This window comes from Coturnix japonica, chromosome 22 (assembly GCF_001577835.2).
Source record: "Coturnix japonica isolate 7356 chromosome 22, Coturnix japonica 2.1, whole genome shotgun sequence".
Classification (NCBI taxonomy): Eukaryota; Metazoa; Chordata; class Aves; order Galliformes; family Phasianidae; genus Coturnix; species Coturnix japonica.
This window is the reverse complement of record NC_029537.1, coordinates 1,454,258-1,468,132: the sequence shown is the minus strand read 5'-3', so window position 1 is coordinate 1,468,132 and position 13,875 is coordinate 1,454,258. Positions and strand designations below refer to the sequence as shown.

Sequence of the window (13,875 nt, the reverse complement as noted above, 5' to 3'; positions counted from 1 at the left end):
AGCATGTCACCCTCAATTACTGATGTGCTTGTAGGTGGGTAGGACTGGCGCATATGTTGTGTCAGATGTGGTGATGGGCAAGATGCACTTCTCCAATGGGATGGAAGTGGAAGGGCTGTGTTGTGCTTGCTTTTGCAGGGTGCTTACGGCAGCATATGTCCTCATATGGAGCAATGCAGTGATTTCTGTTTATTTGTCAAAAAACTGGGCCAGACACAGGAGCTGCTGTGGTTGGGCAATGCATTTGTTGCATTAACTTATGGAATGCAGCTGAAACCTTCTAGCTTAAGTAGCATGATGCTGCCTGCAGTGAATGAATCCTGCTTGTGTCCTCGAATCCTGCTTGTGTCCTCGCTGTGGATGGCCAATACTTTTATTCAATGATTTTGCTCACCCAACACCCCAGACCAAAGGATTACTGTCTGGCTTTTGGTAAAGCTGCTATGAGTGGAAGATTGGTTTTATTTCAAAAGCAAAAGGGTAACACTCTGTAAATCAGGGGCTGCAGACAGAAGTTTAATCCTGCCCTCCGCTAACATATGTATCAGAGTTAAAGTAAGATGGGGTTCTCCTGAGCGTAATTTAGGGTGGTTTTTGGCCTGAGCTGTGAGACCACTGGCAGCTACTCCACCAGAGCAAGGGAATGGCTGGAATGAGAGCATGGAGACAGCATGCTGTTTATGTGCTTAGCTGGGGGATGAGATGCCAGTATCTCCAGTGTGATAAAACTCAGCTGGCTGGAAGGATTTGATGAATTGGTCTCGTTGCTTTCTTGTCCTGGAGAGTTACGAATTTATTTCTCTGAAGTTGGTTTTTCAATATTTGCACCTCTTAAAGAATATATATATTTTTTTTTTCTTCCATTTTTAAGCTCCCTGTGGGGGGAAAGGAATCTCCTTTCCAAGTAATGAGCAAAGAGGCAGCATTGTTACTGTATTACCTAAGCAGAAGAGAGCAAAATCCTGCAGAGACATCCAGGTGACCTCTGCTGCTGGCAGAAGGAGCTAAATAGCAGCCCTGAGTACAGAAGCCTGCAAAGGTTGGGCACATGGAGAAGCAGGGCATTGCTTCTTAAGAAGTAACTTCAAGGTTTACAGCATCATGAAGCCTTTCAGGTGAAGAGCAATATGTTGGGCCAGGGTATTTTGGGAGAGAGGTTGCATTTGTGAGGGCGATGCAATACCTAAACTGGGCATGCTCTTATCCAATGCTAGCAGATATCAGCCTTGCCTTTCCTGAAAGGCTGGTGTTGCAAACCTCCACCCACCATTCTGGGAAGAAATAGCATCTCTGATTTCCAATTGCAAGGATAGATGAGACACCAAAGCAAGCTGGAAAAAAGAACTGGGTCTGATCGCTTCAATGGGTGTTGCTTTTGACAAAAGGATGTGAGTACTGACACACTTTTCTCTACCTTTATATCCCCTTTTTTCTTGTTTTCCCATCTAAAAGAGACTGGAGGAATTTGTATGTTGAATTAAACAATAGTGGATGGATTTTGTCTTCAAATACAGAGAAAGAGAAGGTCAGAAATTCAAGAAAGCACTGCAGGCCTGTAGCAAAATCTGATGACTCCCTGCAGTGAAGGGTTTTTTTATTCAGAAGGAATGTGATGCAGTGCTAACACAGGGTTTGTTCAATTGTGACTTTGTTCTGGGCTGCACAGTAAAGGCTCTGCTAGTTATCACTGTTCCTGAGTCTGCAGGCAATTAAAGTGCATTTACTATTGTATCAATAGAGGCTTTATGAAACTGCAGAGCAAATTTAATGAGCCCTTTCCTAGGCCCTTGACCTGTGTATTATTAATTGAGGTATTGCTCTGTGGGAACTCCAGGGCACATGGATCTGTTTCTAAAATAAATTGGTCTTAGTTGTTTTGCGCTGCAAATATAGTAGGTAGTGAATGGTTTTGCCTCTCAGGTCACCCTAAGAGTTAAATGTGCATTAATTATTTCACTCTAGTATTATTGTATGGGCTATTTTATGACACCCTTAAGTGAGGCAGGCATTTTAAAAGAGCGTGCTCCTAAGATCTGGAAAATAAGATTCCCAAAAGAGACCAGAGGAGGAATTATAGAATGGACATTTGGAAAAGCCCTTCTCCATAGGGCTGCTTTCAAGTTCTTCTCCCATCTGTACTCATATTTGGGATTGCCCTGACCCATGTGCAACTCTTTGCCTCGTTGAACCTCATTAATTTCTTCTGGGCCCATTCTCAAGCTTGACCAGGCCCCTTTACGTGGCATCATTTCCTTCCAGGCTGTGAAATGTGATTCCAATTTAAATGAAATTTCAGAAGGAAATTTCTGCCATACGTCTTGTTGTGTGGGTTCAGGCCATGCTGGTGTTTGCTTAACCTTGCTGAACTCATGGCAGGCTGCCTGTAGCAGCCCATGAGGAACATCACTGGTCAGTCCCCTGGGGGGTATGTGAAAGTGTTACCTTGAGAAGGTGCTGCTTAGATTTCATATATTTCCTTTTTTTTATGCTTAAATGCTACAAGTCTCAGACAGAAGCAAGGCATTCCAGAGCTGCAGCATGCTGTTTTCCTTCCTTTCCTGCCTTGCAAAGAAGTAAACCCAAACAGAGCCATTTATGGCTGTTGTTATGACAAAATGTAATTCCACAGAATTTTGTCTATTATTCCAGTTACTGTTCAGCTCCCAGAATGAATTTAGCAGTCTTCTATTGAGGGCTGCCTTCAGGCACAACTGGAAACCAAAATAACTGCTTAGGTTTCGCCTCGAAGACTTTGCTTTTCAGCTCTTGAGTGTCAAGGGACAAGAGAGGGCTCTTTCAGAATAGGAGCTCCTCATTCAAAATGGGAAGACCTCCATATGGTGCCCATCATATGAAGGGTATTTGAATTGAGGAGAAGCTCACCTGTCCCACCAAGCCCTGTATTTAGTGTATTGTATTTAGTGCCAACTCCCAGATGCAATGCCTTACATTGCAAGACTGGGAAATGTTGAGTTTTACCCTTAGTTCTGCCCTATCTGTCTTCCAGTGGTCTTGCTAACACTTCTGTTTATCTGGAAACTTGTGGGTATTTCTTCTGAAGGAAAAATTGAGCATGTTTTCCTAAGTATAAACACTGCAATCAGGGATTAGGGAAATGTTTTCTCCAACCAAAGATCTTCCCTTGTAGCAGAGGGAGCAGTAATTACTCCCCCTTCCCTCCATGTGTGAACCCTTCAGGACAAGGGCTGTCCTTTGCTCTGGGTTTGTACAGCATGTGGTAAAGTGAGGCTTCAGTGGTGTTTATAATTGTGCTGTAAAGCAAATAAGCAAGGATGCTGGAAGAATCTTTTGTAACTGGGCTCTCATCTTCTTTCAGCTGTGGAAGGAAGGGAGGAAAATAAATCATTGCCAAAGGACCTCTCATTTCACAGAACAGTAAACTTGGAAAAATAGAGCTGAAAATACATAGACTGGCTGACCCACAACAGGTGTTTCTTGCTCACATCTCCTTCTGAGCTTGGCTGCCATTCAAATAACTACACATAGACTGTGATCAAAGAGATTGGCATTACAGAACAGTGCATTCAGTGAGAGTCTATTTCCTTTTAGAAATTAGACCATATTACAGGACTGCTGCTCCTAATAATAATCACGTCCCTATGTGATGATTTCTGTTGCAGTGATGGGCTTGTTCCCAAGAGAGTCAGGTTCTATGACTGTATTCTAGGTAGAAATGCTGAATGTTCCCTTTACAATAAAAGCTGCCTGATCTGATGGGCAAAGGCCAGGGTCATCCTTTGTCCTCCCCCCCCTACTGTTAAACCTGTTTTCCCTTTCTATCCCATTAGAAAACTCCTTTTACTTAACTTCACAGTCTACAAAAGCCAAGTGCTTGATGCATGTATTCAACTGAAGTCCATTCTTGGGCACACCACAGAGTCAGCACATTTAAACACATGCTTCAAGTTAAATCCATTTACTGTTGTGGTAATGAGCATGCACGCTAACCACCATCTTCTCCCTATAAATCAATGGTGCATTAATTCATCAGCAACAGTATGTGAGCACATTTGTTAGATGCACCTCGTACTTCATTCATCACTCCTGAATGTCAGTAATCAAAGCTTTCAGGAGCCCATATACTTTGAGGTTGCTAATCCATGTTCCAATTCTGGAATATCTACTGTATGCTGCAGATGCCAGTGCAGTAGAGTGAGAAACTATGAAATAAAATCTTAAAAATAATCAGGATTCAAACAAATGCAAATTCCCACCTGATATGTAATAGCTTTTTTCTTGTTTGAAACCCTCAGAAGTAAGCCACTGAAAAGTCAATGAGGAGGTCTATGTGTTTCTTTTAGAAGCACCCCGGATGCCTGAGATGAAAGAGGGTCTCAGAATCACTGATTCTGTCTTGGTTTTGTCTGTCTGCATGACTGCATTCCTGCTTCCTGAAGCAAAACTATAGGAACTTGATCTTGGGCAGCAACATTGGTAGGCAACAGGAGAGGTGAAGATGAGTCATGCTTCCCTGGAGCAAGCATCCCTGTTTGCTGACTCTTGAAGGAATGTGCATGCACGTAATAATGACCTTTTCCCTCTTAGATATGATCTTCCCTGGGTTTGTGTGTGCCCTAGAGGAATGTCTTGCTTTGAAGGACAGGACATAGCTGAATTTTTGTGGGTAGACTTACGGAAATAGCCTGTGCCATGTTCTGGGTCAGGCGTTGCCATCCCTCACTGATTGGGGTACCTGAAGACCAAGATGTGGGCCAAGTTCTTTTCTCATGACAAAAGAATTCCTCCCAGACATAGTTTGGCTCCTCAAAGCCCAACACTAATTCCTGAGTAAAATATATATATATATATATATATATATATCTTATATATATATATTGCACATCTATGTATGAGGAAATGCCTCAAATCTCCTGTTTCATCTCTCTCAATATCTTTGTATTTTGCAATATCATCCAGAGGTGGTTGTCCATTGGTCTTTCAACTGCCAGCAACACTTACAGCATTTTCTTGGACTTGTTGGATTCTTTGTCACGGAAAAGGCAGCTTCAAGGCACCAATGCTTTTCTTTCTCTACCAGCTCATTTGTTTTGGAGTCTACGTGGCCAAGGTTCCACATGTCAAATGTGTAGCGTGTCAAAACATCATTTAAGGATCCTGATTGCTTTCATGAAGAGTTTTTCTTGATAAAGGCATTTAAAACACTGGCTCCAAGCATCATCTAGGTCTTCAGTGGCTGTCTGGAAGCAGGTTGTTAATGCTTTGTGTTTAGTTTGCAGTTGGCAGAAGTGACAGTACCTTAGCTCAATTTTTCACATGTGTTGGAGTTGTAGGTTGTTGATCCTGTCATAGGCACAGGCCCTGCAGTTTTATCTCAGCATAAGCAGCCAAAATTAATCTCAATGGGAAAGTAGCACTGATTTCACATAGCTGTATACTTAGGGGCTACCATGCTTTATTTCTGCAGATATTTCATATGAACTCTAGTAAAGTGTGAAAATTCTTTGTTTTCAAAATGAAAGCTGTTTTCATCATCTGAGTTGACAGCCTTTATTCAGTACGTGTGTTGAAGTCTCCGTCTAAGCAAAGTTCAAGCTCTATGGAACTATGGATGCTATACAGAATGATAACTAAATTATAGGAGAAACTGAAAATGTAAAGGTAAAACAAAGCAAAAGCAAGGTTTTGGGTCACTTTGGTGATTATGGTAGGTTTTGTTATGTATGTATGTGTTGTCCTGGCCTGTCTAGACTATTTTCATCATCTTTGTTCAAATAGAAGAAAAGGAATTAATACCAACCCCACATTTTTGTGTGCCTGTCTGGTTTTGATATCGGAAGACGGCTCATTCCTGCAGGCTTGTCATGCAGTGCTGGCCTTGGTGAGAGGCATTACCTGAGTGAGAAATGTAAGTTTTGGCAAATGAAACCCTTTCAGCTCCTCTGGACTGTTTCACTGCTGAGAGATGCAGAATACCAGCTGGCCACATCAGCTGCCTTGCAGAGATCCAGATGTGTTAGAGTAATGTAAACTACTCTTTCCAGTACAAACAAATTCTGTTAAAAACCGGTTAAAAGACCGGTTTAATTTGCCTTGTATTTTTGCAAATTGCTTTTAAATTATTCCTAATGACAAAATTTATTTCAGTATAGGCACAGGAGGGGCAGGCAACCATTAGATGTAAAAATCCTTCCTTCTTTCCTCTATGATTTCATAGCAACAAAGAGTCAGGATCACATATTCCAAAGTGCTTAACATCAGCACGTTCCACTTTGTGGATGATGGATGTTACTTTATGCCATCTGTCTAAAGGAACAACACCAAAATGTACAGCTCTGTCTTCTCAAATGAGTTTTATTTTGTGTCAGGGTCCAGTTTCCATTTCCAGAGATGTCTTGGGTGAATTCTCCTGTGCAGACTACATCTTTTTTTATTTCCAAGTGTCAAAGATCAGATTGTCTTGATCCAAGATGTCCAGAAATGTCTTCTACACTAGAAGAAGGTTTGGAAAATGCTCTTAACCTTGATTGTTTTTCCATTATTCTTGCCATTTTGGTATGATGGGAGATCATCTGGCCATTGAATTAGAGCGAATTAAGCAGGCACCCAATTTTCTCATCCTGCAGGTCAGTCTGCTCTTGAATGTGTCCTTAGTCTGGCTTGGTGATCCTGACATTTGGGTGGGGTTTTTATATGCCTGGCTCTTACATCAAGAACATCTCAAACAGGCTTAAGTCAGGGATGCCTGCTTGCTTACCTCAGAGTAGGGTGATACTGGGGAGACACAGTATGGGGAAGCTGGCATGCCTTAGAGAGCTGAGAACATCTGGTTTGGATTAAATCTAATCGACAAGAAATAACGCACGTTTGGTTTCAATTGCTATATTGAGGTGTCTTGTGCAGCAGTTCAGATTGTTAATAGATAATTGTTAATAGAATTGCAAATACCTTCTTAAATGGGGAAAATGTAAAGGACCATCCTCCTGTCTGCCTGCTGTTGATGAACCCATGTTGACAGTGACTGATAAAGCTTTGTCCTTTAATGGCCTTTCATTATCCCTCTGGATAATTTTTTTCCTGAACTTTTCCAGGCACTGAGGTTGAACCAACAGGTCTGTATTGTTTTGAGTCTTCTCTCATGGCCTGTTTGAAATGCTGAGTACATCCAGCTCATCACAGACCTTCTTCTTGTTGTTGCCTGACTCTATGCTGGCCAGTGCCATCTCATGTTTGAGCTTTGGCTTTTCTTGTTTTCTCCCTACAGATGTGAACTGCAGCTCTCCAAAGAGTTTTCTATTTGGAGTAAATTAGAATTGTGGTGTTACTTTCAAGTTTTGTGCAAGAGGGGAAAAATAGAATCAAAGAATCAGAGAATCATTTGAATTGGAGGGGACCCTTAAAGGCCATTTTGTCCAACTCCCCTGCGATGGACAGGGATATCTACAGCTCAGTTTGCTGTAGATAGTCACAAGGAAAGGAGAATGCTTGACATTGCAAGGAAACATGGTGTTGTGAGCAGTGGTACTTTAAAAATACATACATTTGGGGGAAAACCAAGGCAAAACATCCTACAACTCCAAGAGATGAACTAGATGCCTCAGTCTCTTCATAGTAACCAAGGATGGGGAAGATGCCCCATTTAGATGCATGAGGGAGGAGAACTGTGTTTTCTGCTGCTGGTATTCACATGTTCTCTGTTTCTCTTCCAGTCAGATGGGACCATCCTGGCTATAGCTCTGTTGATCCTCTTCCTGCTGCTGGCACTGGCTCTCCTCTGGTGGTTCTGGCCTCTTTGCTGCACAGTGGTAAGTCCTTCTCACCCTGCTCTGCCTTCAGTTTGCTGACAGCTCCATGGTATTTCTGTATGATGAAATGTTATGTTTTACTTAATGTAAAATGCAAGGTAGAAATGGTGGGTGGGAAAGCAGCAGGTCAGCATTGTCTGGGTGGAACAAATGAACAGAACAAAATGTTCTGAAGAGTTAAAAAGCAGAGTTACAGAGCTGGTGTCAGGAAAAAAAGGCAGACAAAATGTAGAAAAAACAGAAGGAGGAGGTCAGGGGAGGTAAGGGGCAATCTGGGACTTGTGATAAGCTTTTTTCTCGCTCATAACCCTGCTGTCTGACTGCAAGGACCTGTCATACCTCCGTACATCTCTGCTGATCATGCCCTAGGGCTGCCTTTTCCAATGGGAATTGGGGTGAAGCGTGCAGTTCAGTGAATCTCAGCCTTTGCTTTGCGTCTCATTTACACACCAAATACAGAGCGAGAATTACTGTCAGCAGAACCGGGGACTGGTTTTGGTGTCAGGCTGCGTATAATGTTTCAAGTGCACCTTTTAAGATTATCCAAACTGACTCAAGTTTCTGGGTTACTACCACTGTTTCTGATTGTAAATCTCTTACACAGTTTCCTAAGCTTATATCGTGTTGTAGTTTGCTTCCTTGCGAGCTGTGGATCCACAGGCATTGCATGAGCTGGTCATATCTGAGGGGTCTTTGTGTGAGATGTGTTTCTCTATTCAGAACAAGTCTTAATCATCTGGGTCTGTTTCTGGATGGGTAAGTGAAGGGTAGAATGCTTGTTTTCATGGTAGTTTGGCACTTCTGTCCTGAGTAGAAAACCAGAAGGGAAACCTAAAAAAAATACTTATCTGGACTTATCGGAACAATAAAAAAGTACAGCTCTAAAAATGGACAAAGGATCAGCAGAGGGGCAGATTTCTGGGAGTTGTTTGTCTAAACTAGATGGCCTGTTCCCAGCAAAGTCAGGCCAACTCTTTCATTGGCACATCTGAATGGGAGTCAATGGAGGTGAACCCACACAGGGTTTACACCAAGGTTTAGTGGAGAACTGAGGTGACAGAGAGGCTGTAAGTGATGCAATGAGGCTGATAAGAAGGCATGAATGAAAGCAGAAGGGTATTGAGGAGAGGGACTGTGGAAATATAAGCATTGAGATGGCAGTGCAGGACTGCTCCAAGGGGACGATATGGGGGCAGCAGTCATAGAACTGTGTTGCTTTAAGTGCATGTCAAACACATCCCTTTACATGCTGGAAAGGTTTTAATTCAGGAACCTGAGTGAAATATCTTCATCTCTCCAGGATGGCAGAGCAGTATCCTTAGTAGTAAACCAGCAGCAAAGATACCTCACTGTGCATTTCCATTCTGTAAAAGGCAGAGACAGATCCACATTGGTGCTTGGTTTAGGGTGGGGAGGAAGAGAGCAGAGCAGCACTGCTTATTTACTAGTTTAGCAGTGGGTCATCAAGGAATACAATGTCAGAAGCACAGAGTGAATTAAGGGCAGAGGAACTGGCTTGCACAACAGACAAGAGGCAGGCAAGGAATAACCTCTAATAATCAAACCACAGACCCAGAGACAGTGATGTGAATTCAAGCCTGGGGACATCTCAGAGATAATTGTGAGTCTGTCTAGAGGGAAAAAAAAAATCCAGTTTTTTTCTTATGAAGAATAAATTTGAGTGACAAGCACATTTCTAAACCCTGAAACTCCCCTTGGCATGTGTTTTAATTAAATAGGAATCATTACTGTCCAGCAGTTCTCCAGGAAAGACACCAAGCCAGCTTTACCCCTGGAGTAAAGGCACTGAAGTCAATAGACTTACTCAAGAGATTTATCTGGAACTCAGTATCTCCTTGGCATGCACCCATAAAGAAATGCTGTTTCCAAGTGTATCCAAGTTTATTGGTCTCAGAAGTATTCTGGGATGAAGTCTGGAATTTACCACTCAGTTTACAGTAGATGCAATTGTTGCTTAGTGGATCAAAATAATAATTAGGCCTTTGCTGTGCCTGATACAGGCAAAATTTCCCTTGATATCCATGGGGAGATGCAAAAGCATGGGATGCAGGTGCTAACTGTTGAGGTGATTTTAAGTTTACTGAAGTACAGGCAGCAAAGAAAGATATTCTGCAAAGCATGCAACTCCAGCACTGTACACATAAAAAGAATGATGACAAATACAAAGATATCACGGCAGGATGACCTCAGTTTTCCTTAGAAGAGCACATCTGCAAAACAGAAGGTGCCAGATCCTGGCCTTGATGATGCTTTTGGGCATTTGACTTTCTGTAGCTGTTGTTTTCCCTTTCCTGAATGTAGGGTAAGCTGGAGAGATCAGAGCGCTCATAGGAGAGCTGTGTGTGCTTATACGTTCCCTAGGTGTCCAAAGGTGAGATTCAGTTCCAGGTAGGAGGCCAGCACAAGGTATAGTTTTAATATAGATGCAATCCAAGTAAATGCAAATATTTGTAAGACAGACACATTGTAAGCTTTCAAAACAGTCTTAAGGAGGGTTTTGCAGGCATATTGTTAGATTGGTTTGGAAATTAAGTTGGTTAATTTGTTTTGGATGTATAGCAAAGTCATAATACTGTAGTTGAAAGTCATGTCTGTGATGGGATGGTTCCCATGCTCCTCCCATTTTGCACCTCAGTAGCAATTGCCTGCTCAGAATATATGCACCCTCTTGCTTATTTTTGTACTGCAGCTTCTTAAACTACAGGGGTGTGGCTGGCATATAAACGAGGTGTTGGTATTCAAGCTCTAAAGCTGCTTTCTGGAAGGAAGCATGGAAGAACCCAGCAATTTGTTTGGCTCTAAGTCTGTAGTGCAGCTGACCAAAAGTTTTGGAAACAAAAATCTGGATGGAGAAAATACAGAAAATATATATATATTAAAAACACATGCAAATTATGGCTAAACTGGAGGAAGAGAAGGGGAGGAAATACATATACAGTACAGTAACCCTGGAGAGTAATAAAATTACATGGTGCACATTGGCGTGATGGAGATTACTTGTAAGGGCCCACGTATTCTGATTCCCACCCACTCCCATGTGCACATGAGGCACCATTTTTCTGCACTTAAAATGGTTTTGGGAGAAGAGATTCATGAATTATATGAAATGATATTGAGACAGACAGAGAGAAAGACATAAATGTGCTGGGAAAAATGGCTCATAGACCCCACAGCCTGTCTTTGGTTCAGACCAAGCCAAGTGCTCAGCCAAGCACTCACCTAACACAACATGGTAGTTTGACCAAAGCTATTGGAAACTAAACTGTTATCCACTCTTGCTGCCACAAAGGAGTGTCATCGTTTATAGCACAGTCAATACAAAACAATTGGAGCCAAAAAGTTAAAGCCAAATTCTCCAAAGTGTCCCTCAGTTCCGGAGTTTCCAACCCAAAAGGTCTTCCAGGGGTTCACTATTATTTAGAGAGAACTAAGAATTGCCTTCTGAAAGCCCTTTGCTTTGAGATGACATGCATAGACTTCAGATTCCCAAACCACTTTCCTTGCTAATGCATCTCTTTCAGGCCAGATCCAAAGGGCAATTATATTAATCCTAACTGCCTTCAGCACCTTTTGTTCCAGACCACAACAGAGACTCAGTGTAGAGGAGGCACTGTTGTTCTTTGCCCCGGTTGTGCATGGAAAGAAATTAACTCAGTAAATGTTATTTCTTCCTTTGTTTTTTCCCTGGGCTCCTCTCACCTCTTCCAAAGAAAGTTGGCTAAGCTCAGCTGAGGAGAAATAGCTCATTAGGACTGAGTCTTACTCAACCAATAAACCCACAAGCAATCAATGGGTGAGAGTTAGGGCTTCTGCAGATAGCTGAAAGTAGCTGTGATTATTTCCTTTTCTTTAGTTCAGAAAATGAAATTCATTTATCTGCTCTTCCAAAGCAAGCGGGTCAGGCACTTGGAGCAAAACCCACTGATTCTGGCCCTGTCTGTCTGTGTGATTGAAATGGCCTAGGAAAAGGAATGACCTTTGCAGATGCTACATTTTCTAATGCATTCCCCATAGAATTGCATGTCAACCCTATTTGGATGCAAATTATATCAGAGCTATTTATATGGAGGGCTGCTTTCCCCCTCCGTGATGTCATGTCTCCCCTAAGTGTATGGATGATTTTGACATGTCTGTTTTGAATGTTTGCACATGTCAGCTTGAAGTCTTCTCTGTGAAGCAGTTTTGTCTCTCCTAGTTTTAATGAGTTAAAATTGAGATCCCTGGATCCTCTTCCAGGCTAAATAGAGGTCAACTGAAGAGAAAGTATGAGATAGCATTCCAGTTTGACTTCATTTGCCCCTGGGAAGAAGAATGTACTCTATTACAGATGAAAAAACAGGGACAGGCTCCTGCTTGTATTAGAAACCTTGTACTGTAGACAAAATCTCCAAGGGTTTAATGGATAGTTACAACACGAGGCAGACAGGAAACAAATAGAAAGGAAATGTTCCTTTATCCAGTTCATAACTGTGCTATGAGATTCTGTCACAGGATTTAGAGGAGGAAGAGAAAGAAGGATCCATCAGATGGGTCATTGTTAATGTTATTTTGAAAGAAAACCTGCTTGTTATGATTGCTGAAATACATATTCCATATTATCAAGTAGAATGATAGCAAATAAGAGCAAAATCCACTCAGTTAAATGCATTTTTCCTTCCTGAATTTTAGTTCTAATTAGGCACAAAATCCTTTATTTTGTTGTATTGTTTTCTCTCATGTAGCCCTCACTTTAAGTTCTGTTCTGTTCCATCTTAAAGCCAGATACGTTTCACTGACAAGGAACATATTGCCCCTATTTATCATATGAAACTCCAGGGACGGTAACTGAGTATGTGTTTGCTGGACTCCACTAACTGGTGGAGTTTTTTAGGCTCCCAGGATGGAAAACATTCTAGACACATTCCTGGAATATGCAAAATTTGGATTCAATGTGTGCTGTCTTTGCTGATGCCTGAATGGCTACAGAAATTCTCATGGCAACAGCAAATACATCCTCTCCATGCTTTTCCGTTTCCAGTAGGTTGGCTAATAGGATTCTTCTGCTTTCACGCTGGGTTGTTCAGCAACATCTGCTGTGTGACATCAGGGTAGGTCAGCTACCAGAGACCTGTGTCAGTCATATACGTGCTGAGATCTCTGATAGAAAGGCAAAGAATCACTTTGCTGTCCTGACTTTTCATGTTTAAGTGTGCAGAAGTGCTGATAGCTACTTCTGAAGTTCTTTGCTAAGGAAAGCCAGTGGTCAACTGTCCATCCCCCAGGCCTTGACTTCTTACCAACAAAAGACCATGCTGTAAAGTTTTGGTGGCATAGCAGTGATGTAGAAACCCTCAGGTCTTCCTAACCTAGCAAGCAAATATGATTGCTTAACCACATTTTCCAACTTTCAAAGGCAAAGACAGGAGATGCAGTCGCAGCAGCAAGCCCAGAAATGGCTTGGGGTTATCAAAACAAATGCAGCACACATGAACAAACACTTCAGTGTTGCCAAGTTAAACTAGCCTAAGCATTTTGCTTGGCCAAGTGTGCTCCCAGCTGATTGCATTCAGCAGGTCCATGTGTGTCATCTGGCGAGGCAGAGGGAAGGCGAGAGGTGCAGCCCAGAGCAAGATGTGGTGGACTTGAGCCTTCTGTGCCAGCTTGGGCTCTATCTAGAAGCATTTTCTTTCTTGAACTTGAGTAATCATTTCTCTTTGTGCAAAACATGCAGGTGTAAGGCACTGCCTTTCAGTTCTGGGTTCCTGTTGATCTCCCCTCCATTTAGCTTGAAACCTTTCCCCTTTGAGCTGTCCCTGTCTACCTAGTTTTCCATAGAGAAGTAAGCTCCTTTAACCCTTTCCATATGTGGACAGTGAGATAAGAAATGTATTTTGCATATGACAAACTTCCAAATTTCATACAGGTTTAAAGGCAAAGACTAAATCCTCACCATCTCTGGATTTCTTCAAACTGACCCGTCTATGCAGACAGCTGATGGGTATGCAGTTATTCTTAGAAATGCTCAATGCCTAATAATGCAAGAAATCACTCTTTTTCACTTGGTGTGTGGTAGAAAGGGAAATGAAGTGTT

General features: G+C 42.1%; 1 protein-coding gene across 1 annotated transcript in view; it reads left to right on the top strand.

Annotated features, from left to right (window-relative positions):
• Positions 1-13,875, top strand: part of ANTXR1 (ANTXR cell adhesion molecule 1) — a 69,647-nt gene that overhangs the window by 28,304 nt on the left and 27,468 nt on the right. Inside the window, exon 13 of the mRNA XM_015882878.2 lies at positions 7,689-7,784. Coding sequence (XP_015738364.1) covers positions 7,689-7,784 — 96 coding nt within the window. The remainder of the gene's footprint in view (positions 1-7,688; positions 7,785-13,875) is intronic.